This window comes from Pseudorca crassidens, chromosome 5 (genome assembly GCF_039906515.1).
Source record: "Pseudorca crassidens isolate mPseCra1 chromosome 5, mPseCra1.hap1, whole genome shotgun sequence".
NCBI classification, from domain to species: domain Eukaryota; kingdom Metazoa; phylum Chordata; class Mammalia; order Artiodactyla; family Delphinidae; genus Pseudorca; species Pseudorca crassidens.
The window spans coordinates 89,314,157-89,325,338 of NC_090300.1; the positions used below are offsets into that span (position 1 = coordinate 89,314,157).

Below are 11,182 nucleotides of genomic sequence, written 5' to 3' on the forward strand. Positions count from 1 at the left end.
CATTCAAAAGCCCAATATAAATGACTTCTCTCGGCCATTTTTTTCTACTCCTCCTGTGAGAAGGAGAAAAGGGCAGGATACTGCCAACAACACCTGATATTGGCAGTGGCTGGACTTTCATGAGGTGCAACACAAAACAGAACTTTCTGGCAGGGCTCTTCTTTTAAGGAATTGGGCTGCCACGTGGGACTCTGAATTGTCAGAGAACGTAACGTAGAGGAAAGTTGAACTTCAGGTTCTTCTATCTTGGAATTGCTCTCATTGCCCGAAAAAGAGTGACATGCATGTCTGGATGCACACATAAAGCAGCATCTTGGGTCACAGAGAGTTCCAGGACTGTGGGGCCTGGCTGACCCGTGTTGCCCCAGGTCCCAGCAGAGACCCAGCAGTCAGGAGCCAAATATCACATCGTCAACAGCCCCTGATGGCAGCAGAGGATGGAGTGTTAGTACTAGAGGAAACCTGAAAGATCCCTGACCCTTTTATTTTACAGATAAGAAAAATAACTAGTATTTAAATTTCTGTTAAATCAGATAGCTATTGGGTTATTAAAAATTCCAGAATGGATAAGCAATAGCTGGTGACCAGGGTTTAAGAAACTTTCAAGGGCAGAAGAACTTAAAGTTGAGAAAGTCCTACCAACTGACTTAATTTTCCTCTGAAACAAAGAAATGGAGGAGGGCTATTTAGATTTTAGCAATAGAACGCCTCACCTGGCTTTCAGAACCCTGCATCTGGGGGTAGGGGGACTTGGTTGAGAAGAACAAAGAGAATACTAGGCTCATCCGAAATGTATTTAGTGTATCACCGGGCACAGCGCCTTGAATACAGCGGGTGCTCTGTAAACTTGTGTTGAATGAGTCAGTGGATGAGTCCTCATCATCATTCTTTCCTCCTTAGCTGTTGAGATTAGTTGGGGTAAACATCCCAGTCTCGGAGGATGGGGGGTAGCCTCCTGGCCTTCCCTATTATGCTCCAGCTAGTGACCGCTGATGCACTTATGGAAAATGTTCATCTGTACAGTTTGCTCATTTATTCATCATTCATGTATTCGTTCATTCAATAACTGTTATGCTGACAGCACACTACCCTTTCAGTTAAATAATCAAGACAAAGCACCTCATTTCCTGGGGAAGCCTAGCTCCTGGGGGCCTCACTGCCCTCACCACCTCCTCAGGACTCAGCAGAGAGAAGCTTTCAGAATTGCTGTGTGTGGTGTTTCACTCTGCACTGCCCACAGGACACACACCCAGGCCAGGTCTGGCGGAGGCTGGGGCAGGGCCCCACTCACTGCCCAACAGCCTCCAGCATCACTCTGCCTGCTGACAGGCCTCACGGGGCACATAACATGGAGAAATTCTGGGAGAGGCTGCAAAACTCTAAGGACAGGCAGCAGTTTCTTAGGTAGGAGAGGAAGGAAGGGATGACAATGCAGGTTCAGGGACTGTATACTGAAGATCATTGATCAGCCATTTCGAAATAGCTATGTGCTCTCTCTTCACTCTGTTTCTCATACATATCCTTTCAATATTTCAACGTTTCAATATTTCAATGCTTTTAATGGAAAAATAAATACTTGCACATGATAAAACATAAGGTATAATGAGGTATATATACAGACTTACCTGTACGTCTCCCTTCTACCCTAGATTGCCAGTCCCCCTGTCCCCTCCCTAGAAGTGAACACCCATATTCTTAAAAGATAATGCTCGGGACTTCCCTGGAGATCCAGTGGTTAAGACTCCGAGCTTCCACTGCAGGGCGCACGGGTTCAATCCCTGGTCAGGGAACTAAGACCCCGCACGCCATGCTTGAAGCAAGTGCATACACACACCCATGCATGGACACATGTGAGTGTGTGTGTGTGTCCATGTTTACACAGATGGAAGCATACTATACCCACTCTGGCTCCTGGCTTTTTAAATGTCGTAGTTAATATATAAAATATAGAGGTCAGCCTCCCAAAACCCAGAGGAGGATAGAGAAGGGTAGATGGTATATCTGCAGAGACGCATGGGGACTATCTAGCACACCAAGGATGGTGACAAGACGAATAGGCGGAAAGTGACCCTGCCACCCCTCTGACCCCCTCTCACTACAAAATGTGCTGAGGTACCTCCTCATTAGAGGAGGCATTTCAATCATAGTCAGACGCTGACAGCAGGGGAGCTGACGGCAGGGGAGGGGTGATCACTGCCAGCGTGGCTCCTTACAGATTCAGAAGGACCACCAGCCGCCACCCTATCCTTACTCCCAACCCCACTCCCCTAGAAGACCAGAAGATGCCATTTTGGTGACCACTGTTCAGAGTTTTATGAGTCATTTCCTAAAAGATGATGATATAGGCTTTGGTGAGATGACATTAATTTTACCTGAATTTTACCCTGCTACCAAGAGAATCAGAGAATTGGGAGTAGCTCATAAAGATTCTGGTGGCAGTGCCGTCATTAAAAGGCCTGACTGAGCACTGAATACATGCTTTCTTGTTCATTTTGTTTTAATTCTTAGCTGTTGCTCCCTTCTCTCCCCCACAAATATTGTTCCCTATAAGTCTCTCTCCAAATTTTCATTCCAAGTGATACCTTCCCTTTCAAGTTCAAAGAGCTCGGAGGAAGTATATAATAAATAATAGTAAAGAATAAATGATAATAATAGTTACCATTTCGTCTCACAACCACTACATGAGACAATATTTTTGTCCTTCTTTTACAGACCATGAAACTGAGGCTTGGCATAGCTAAGTAACATGCCCAAGGTCACACAGTTAGTGAATGGAGACCTGGGTCTCCCACTTCAGGCTGCCTGGCCTCTACCTACCTCCGTAGACCAAGAAGCAGAATGAGGGGCCCATGTGGCCACGGCCCTCTCCCCACCAGTTCACATCTGAGGCTGCATCTTCTGAGGCCAGAGTTTGGGCTGGAGAATGCCCATCCCTTTATTAAGATTGGCTGGATGTGCCAACACCTGTTGCTGACAGGACAAAGTGCAAATTTGTCGTGCCCCAATAGTAGAGGGAGGTGGAGAGTCAAAATCACAGAAAGAACATTGGTTTTGGGGTCAAAATGACTGGAGGAACACATCCAGGCTGTGTGTTGTTAGGTCACTTACTGAATAGCTCTGAGCCTTAGTCTGCTCATCTGAGAATAGAGACAGTAATGGTACCTGCCAACATCATGTTGCACATTTATTAGGTAAGATAATGTGTCGAAAGCCCTTGGAATCACCTGGAAGATATTAGTTTCCTTCCACTTTCTTTTTCAAGATGGGGCAAGTTGCAGGCCTTACTCTGGCTACTGGAGGGATCTCAACATCTGCTAGTGAAGAAGACAAAGTTGCAGGGCCCCCTAAGGAGGAAGGGCAGGAGCGTTTCGGGACATAAAGCAAGGATGTGCCTCGATTCACATTGCCCACGATGACAGTGGGTTTACTGGCCCTTTTCCCATCTCAACCCTGAGCAGTACTGGGATTCGCTGAGAAACAGACTTGCCTGCATTCAGCCACCACCTGCCCGACAACTCAGATTCAAAACCGGGGACCTGGCATTCTCAGCAAAGAAGCCTTCCTCCTTTCTTTCATTGCATGCAACAATCCTCTGATGCCTCCACACAGGCAGGCCCTTTTCTGGGGGCCGCACCCCTCCTGGGAGCCTTTGCTCTGTTGCTCTGTGACACCCCCCGACCCCCGCCTCCCAGGCCGCGTTCCTCTGTGATGCTTAGCGCAGCATGCGGAAGGGATCGTCTGTCTGTCTAGACTGGGAGCTCCTTCAAGGGAGGACACTGTGTCTTATTCATCTTTGCAGCCCCATTGTAGAGCAGTGTCTGGCATGTGATCATCGGTAAATTTTCTTTTTAGTGAACTGTGCGTGACATCGGGATGAATTAGACCTCCTACTCTCAGCAAGAGGACGATGTAGGTGTCTGACATGACACCCTCACGAGTTAACAATCAGGCCATGTGTGCTAACTGCACAGTAAAGGGCTGTGGGGCACAAAGGAAGTAAGAGTCGCTCCTGACTGAGAAAATCAAGCAAGGAAGCCTCCACGGAGGAGGCAGCACATAGACCAGGACATGATGAGGGGGTAGGTGGGACAGACCAGTGCTTCTCGAAGCTCCACTGTGGATTCGATGGTGGAGACACCACACATGATGTGAGGTCATATTTTGTGCTCCCCACCGAGGTCCCATCCTTGGCCAACTACTTTGCTCTCTCCCCTTCTCTCACTCACAGGAGACCCCAGCATCTGCTCCATCTCCAACCCTGACTTTGTCCTCTACTCTTCAGTGGTGTCCTTCTACCTGCCCTTTGGAGTGACTGTCCTCGTCTATGCCAGGATCTACGTGGTGTTGAGACAGAGGAGACGGAAACGGATCCTCACTCGACAGAACAGTCAGTGCATCAGCGTCAGGCCCGGCTTCCCCCAACAGGTAAGCACCCTGGAGGGGCAGAAGGAAGACAACACCCAGCCCCGTGGCCTCCAGCCTTGTGCCCAGCAGTGCATGCTTTTGCCTGTTCTGCCACATCGAGGATCCACATCTGATACCCACCTTTTAATCTGCAGATATTGGCTAGGCTTTAAAGGTAGGAAATCCAATCTCAAAAGTGCACTGATAGTCTTCCCTAGAGCACACTTGACTTAGCAAGATGATAGGATAGCTTCTGGGCTTCTTCTGCTCCCCTTCAAAGTCTTTCATTGTCCCTAAATGGCCAGCTGTTCAGATGTCACACAGGTATGAAGTTTTAAGGTGGTAGCTTTACCATTCGCTGATGCCGGGTTTCCAGGAATGACTTTTTGGCCAGATCATTACATCAGGAATCACTGGGGGGGTCCATTGAAACTTCTTGTCCTTTCTAGATCTGCCTCTGTGTTGAGGCACTAACCAGATGAGGGAATGGGAGATGCTGATGACACATTTTACTAGGTCTTTCAAGGCTCTGAAAAGGAAGGTCACTGAAATCTTCTGATTGCTTGGGCTGTGAATTCTGTTCATTCCAGTGTCTGGCACATGCTTCAAGGTGTACTTGAAGCATGAATGGATGAATACCAATCACTTGCAATCTTCTAGGGAAGAGACGGCAGGAATATTATACAGCCTCTGCCTTCATGTAGCTTAGAATCTTAGACAAGCCGATAAAACACACCTCCACCCAAAATTAATGAGCAGCCCAACACTGACTGGGACGTTTGCCAAATGTGAGATGAAGACAACTAAGCATCTAAATATTAAATGCTGGAGAGGTTATAAAAAGATGAAGGTCAGTATGCTCCGGAAAGTCTTCATAGAGTAAGAATTGAGTTTGATGTTGAAGGAAGGTACACATTGGATGTCTAGATCAACCTATAACGACTTGAATGAGAATCAGAACCTCAAACTCAAAGTCCTAAGACTTGCGTAGAGCAAAAATATTGGCCCCTGTGAAATAGGAGGTCAGGACCCAAGACGGAGGATATGAACACACTGTATTCAAAGCATTGTCACCTATATGGTCCAACTATATAGAGCTTAACCCACAACTGTTTCTCCTTCAACCCACCCTAGTCTTCCTGGCTACGGTTGCACCCTATGTGACAGTTTTTCAATAAGGGCCAGATTTCCATCAGATGCCATGGGGAAAAATGGTGAGTAAGCCATGCCTTTGACTGTAGGAAAAGAATAAGAGACACTTTCTCAAGACATTGGCTTGACTTAATTCCACTTCCACCCCAAAATCAAATTTAGCGCCAAGCTCACACTTGCATCTGTAATAAATAACAGATCTGAGACTCTGCCTGATTTGAGCTTCAGAATAGGCATTATCAAATAATATTCCAAAAGCATAGGACTGTTGAGGCAGATCCCAATGACCAGAGCCAATGACTCTTGGATGTGTTGTGAAGATACCATCCAGAACAACCTGCATTAGAGGAAACAGGGCATTGCTGAAACAGACATGGGCAGATTCAAGAAACGCCGAAAAGGGACACTAATGGGAAAACTTCAGGTGCCGTATTTGCCATTAAATATGGGGGAAAACGAGACAATTTCATAGTCACCCTGATTCTTATCCTTCCAATTCAAACCAGCCCCAAGAAAGCCAAGTGCTGCATGGAGCCTGAAGGTGTTAGATAAAAGACCAGTGTTCCTCTCCCTGAGCTCCACAGCCAAGTAAATATTAGGAATGAAGCTTCAAAAACCCATAACGATGAACGTCTAAGCTTTGTCTAATCTCCGTACAGTTAATTAACCACTTTTACACGGGCCGGATGTAGCTGTTACAGACTCTTGCTGTAAATGATTTTTTTTAATAGATAAGAGATTTAAAGTCCAAGAAGGCTCCAAGGCCAAAAGAAGGAAAAGCGTTGACTACGGAGGAGAGATGGAAGAGTCAAGAAGCTAGCGTTGCCTGGAGTGTGGAGAATTAGGTTCTGTCCTGCCATCTGGGAGTGGAGGGCTCTGCCAGGCAGATCCAACGCAATCCAATGTTTCTTCATGTCAGTCATGGAGCTGGTGATAAAAGTTTGCAGAGAGAGCTGAAAAGTACACTCATCAATATAGAATTTTGGAAGAATCACTTTCCTTCTACATGACTGAATTTCCAAATCTGTGAAATGGAGACAAGCTGTACTAGATCAGTGTTCTCAAATAGGAGATTTCATAAATTTTTTTTTTTTTTTTTTGGCTGTGCTGGGTCTTCGTTGCTGTGTGGGCTTTCTCTAGCTGCAGCGAGCAGGGCCTACTCTTCGCTGTGGTGCATGGGCTTCTCATTGCAGTGGCTTCTCTTGTTGTGGAGCATGGGCCCTCAATGCACAGGCTTCAGTCGTTGCAGCACGCAGGCTCAGTAGTTGCGGCACGTGGGTCCTAGAGCGCAGGCTCAGTAGTTGTGGCGCACGGGCTTAGTTGCTCCGCGGCAAATGGGATCTTCCCGGACCAGGGATCAAACCCATGTCCCCTGCATTGCCAGGTGGATTCTTAAGTTCTGCGCCACCAGGGAAGTCCCAAATCTGAGATTTCATAAGCACTCTCAAAAATTTGTCCCTAGTCCTTTAGTTTCAGAAATAATGCATCTTTTAGAAGATCACTAGATGCCAGCTCAATCATAAAATATAATCTTGGTTACAAATGGTCATTCAGATAAAACATGGTATACTTACATTAATTATTAGAAAATTCCATCAAAATGAAAACCACATTTAAAAAAAAACTATGTTATGATAGAATTCCTACAAACACCTCTGTGGAGCACAGTTTTTAAAACACTAAATAATCTTGAAGCCCACTTACATTCATTCATTTATTCAACAATGTTTCTAAGTTTGTACAGTGTACCAGCCCTGTGTGTCTAGAAAACTATGATTCCTTGAACTAAGGAGAGACTAGTGAAAGTTCTTGGTTGTTGACACTGACTAACTTACATAAAAAAGGAATTTACTGGAAGGATATCAAGTAGCTCAGACTCAAAGAGAAGGCTGAAGAACAGCTTCAGAAGATGCTGTTCATGCCTAAGGAAGAATCTGGTTCAAATACCTGGGACACTGAACATTGACTGTCACCACCGCTAGATGAATTCTGAAGTCTCCCTGCTTCATGAGCTCTAATTCAAGGTTGTAGGTGCGAATCTCCAATTGGCTGGGCTTGGTTCAGGTACCAGAGCTCTAGCTGCCCAGTGGGGAGGTCGGGGAAAGTGAATATCTGGCTTTTATGGCTTTGGTAAGGGTGCTGGGGAGTCCTGCCTTCTACTCAAGATTGACACAGCATCTGATATTTCAAACACGGAAAGAAGTTCAGACGTTGGCACACACACGTCCTCCCAAAATACCAGAAACTTTCACATATCTTCAGTTTCCTACTCTCAGAGTCTGTTCATCCCAAACCTATTTCTTTTCATTTATTTTCTGTTTTACAAATGAGGCTCAGAGACATTTAATTAACTTGCCCAGGGTGCATCAACTAAGTAGGAAGCTGAGATGAAAATCCTGGGTTTTTAAAACTTTTTATTATTGAAAATTTCAAAACTAAAAAAGTAGAAAGACAAATATAACTAAGCCTTCAGTAGTCATCAGCCAGCTCCAGCAGTTATCAACTCATGGCCCCGTCTTCTTTCAACTCCACTCCCACCTACATTCACACACCCCCACTGGATTGTTATGAAGCAAATTTCAAACATAACGACATTTCAGCCAAACATATTTCTCTAAGACTCTCTAAAGGATATGGGCTCTTTTCTAAAACACGTAACCACAATACCACATCACACTAAAAAATTTAATAATAATTCCCTACTATCATTAAATATCCAGTCAGTGTTCAAATTTCCCCAGTTGTCTTACAGATTTTTTATAGTTGGTTTATTTGAATCAAAATTCAAATAAGACCCATACCTGGTAAGTGGTGGTGGTGTTGTCACTGCAATTTATTTGTTGAAGAAACTGAGTCATTTGTCTTATTGTTTCCCACTTTCCAGATTTTTCTGCTTACATCTCACTGGAGCCATTTAACATTTTCCTCTGTGTATCCAGGTCATTCTACCTTAAAAAGGCCAGGCTATAATTCTATTCTGCCCTCCTCAAGGGATTATTGTGATTCTCAAATGTTCTTTATGTGGTAGGTGCTTTTGAGTTGTAAAGGCGGAAGCAGATTTTGTTTACCTTAACTTCCCATGAGCCCACCACTCTCAGATGCACCCTCTGTAGGTTTCACACCTACAGAATGATGGCTCCTTCTTCCTTCACTGCATTCTGTTTCCCTTTCAGGAACATTCAGAAGATAAACAATATCCCCAGAAATGTCAGGACCCTCTCTTGTTACACCTACAGCCCCTCTCCCCTGGTCAGACACACATGGAGCTGAAGCGCTACTACAGCATCTGCCAAGATACTGTCTTGGGAAGACCAGGCTTCCAAGAAGGGGAAGGAGAGTTGAAAAGGGAGGGGAGGACTCGGAACTCCCTCAGCCCCACCATGGCACCTAAGCTCAGCTTAGAGGTTCGAAAACTCAGTAATGGCAGGCTGTCGACATCCCTGAAGCTGGGCCTCCTGCAACCTCGGGGAGTGCCGCTGCGGGAGAAGAAGGCAACCCAGATGCTGGTCATGGTGCTTGGTGAGTCAGGTTAAGTTGGGATGGGTTGGATTACGTTGGGTTAGGTTGAGTTCAATGGCGCTGGTGGAGGATACTAAGGTAACCATATTTAACAGAAATTGGAAATACAACGACTGTAATATTTATAAATGTTTATAATGTAAATGAAAAGAGTTTGTGAATAAATCTTAACTCTGGTGGAAATTCAAAACACCTAGACTGAAATTTATGAAACCGAACAAGTCACATAATTGAGCTGTGTTTCGTGTCTATCACTTGGAATTATAATGGATAAATCAAATAATAAGTAAGATAATGATTCATTAAATCATCTAGCACATACTGGATATTTCCTACCTGCTTACCTATTTTAAAATATTAAATGAAAAATGTGAGGATGCCAAAAGACTACTGTCATATGGTATTATAACATCTAGATTATTTTAAATACAGAGAAAAAAAGACTGAAAATTAATTCACTCAGATGTCAAAAGTGATTGATTGTCTTTGTGTGGTGGGTGATTATTTCACTTCTTTCTACTTTTGCATATTTACCCAGTTTTCCATACTGTATAAAATCAGGGCTGGTTTTTATAGTAGAAAAATGTAAATTTATTTAAATAAAGAAATTAAAAATTGATAAGTTGCGGTACCATACAGAGTTAGTGACTGTGAACATATCCTGTTCCCTGTCACAGACAAGCCCCAAACTACTCATGTCTTAGGGACTTCTCATGTCCAGGGAACCTCTATGTTAATCCCCTCAACAACCTTAACTATATGAATTGCATCTTTAAAGTTTTTTTTCCTATCAGTACCTAGGAACATGTCTTGCATGGATAGACATAAAATAAATATTTGAATTGAACTGAGAAGTAGAAAAGACTAGCGAAGGACTATCTAAAGATCAAACCAGAAAACTGATTGAGGAGCAAAGGCTTGGGATGAATCAAAGATGTTAGCATCTAGTTTTCTCACCTAAAAAAAAAAAAAGTGACTAATCACACCTGCTTCATAGGGTTGGTGTAAAAATTAAAAGGGTATGTGAAACTTCCAGCGTAGTAGCTGCCGTAAAGTAGACAACTGTGACTCATTTCCACGTTACAACAAAGGGAGTAAACAAACCCCTGACCCAGTTTTTCTCTTCCTTTGCAACCTAGGGACCTTCATTGTCTGCTGGCTGCCCTTCTTCTTGACCCACATTCTCAATACCCACTGCCAAGCATGCCACGTGTCCCCAGAGCTCTACAGTGCCACCACGTGGCTGGGCTACGTGAACAGCGCCCTGAACCCTGTGATCTATACCACCTTCAACATCGAGTTCCGAAAAGCCTTCCTCAAGATCCTGTCTTGCTGAAGGAGGAGGGAAGACTCCCTGTGCCCACCTTTAGCTGCCAGGCCACCGGGCCACTGGCCAGGGCCTGCTCAAAACACAGTGCGATGTCTGCTGGCATGTGGCGGGAAGAAGATTCCCGAAGGCAAGATGTCCCTGAGTAGCAGGTGTAACGAACTGCTTCCTCCAGAACAGACAGTTCTACCTCCCCAGCTAAACTCTGACTTCACTCTGGCAATCTTCAAGTCGTTCGGAGGCCCCCAAGTGATAAGCAGTAATTCGGCGAGAAGATGATAGAACACGACTCCACACACAAACACAATTTTCATCAGAGGCATGATTCATTATAGCGAAGGAAAAATGAACAGATCTCATCATTCTCAACTTGCCAAGGGTCCTTGAAATCTCAGCCAGTAAACCGTCTTGCAGACAGCCAGTCTCACTTCTTTCAAACTTCTAATTAACTGTCAGGCCAACCTTGTACTTTCGTGGGCCCACTCTCTTTGGTCATTCCTTTCATTCGTTGCATCCTGAAATACAATAGCAAGGCCAATGCTTCCACCTCTCTGTAGAATCTGATTGGCTACATTTGATTTGGGAAATTCCTCACCCTGAGGGAAACATGGTCCCACACTGGGACCTGGGCTTCCTTTTCAAACCTTGCTCCCCCTGTATTTTAGCTCTAGCTAAGAAGCCCCTTTGATGCCATTTCCTTACTCTCAGAGTCTCAGTTCCAGAGTAATTTAAGATGGGGATGTTAAGTGACAAAGGAACGGCAATGCCCACTATAGTATC

General features: G+C 44.7%; 1 protein-coding gene across 2 annotated transcripts in view; it reads left to right on the top strand.

Moving 5' to 3' along the window:
- Positions 1-10,436, top strand: part of DRD3 (dopamine receptor D3) — a 36,343-nt gene extending 25,907 nt beyond the window's left edge. Inside the window, exons 4-7 of one of the 2 annotated variants that reach the window (XM_067737265.1) lie at positions 4,229-4,425; positions 8,793-8,928; positions 9,028-9,075; positions 10,215-10,436. In XM_067737265.1, the coding sequence (XP_067593366.1) occupies positions 4,229-4,425; positions 8,793-8,928; positions 9,028-9,075; positions 10,215-10,411 (578 nt within the window). In that variant the 3' untranslated portion in view covers positions 10,412-10,436. Of the gene's footprint in view, positions 1-4,228; positions 4,426-8,792; positions 9,076-10,214 lie in introns of both variants that reach the window. The other variant, XM_067737264.1, reaches the window with a different exon arrangement.
- The last annotated feature ends 746 nt before the right edge of the window (positions 10,437-11,182 follow it).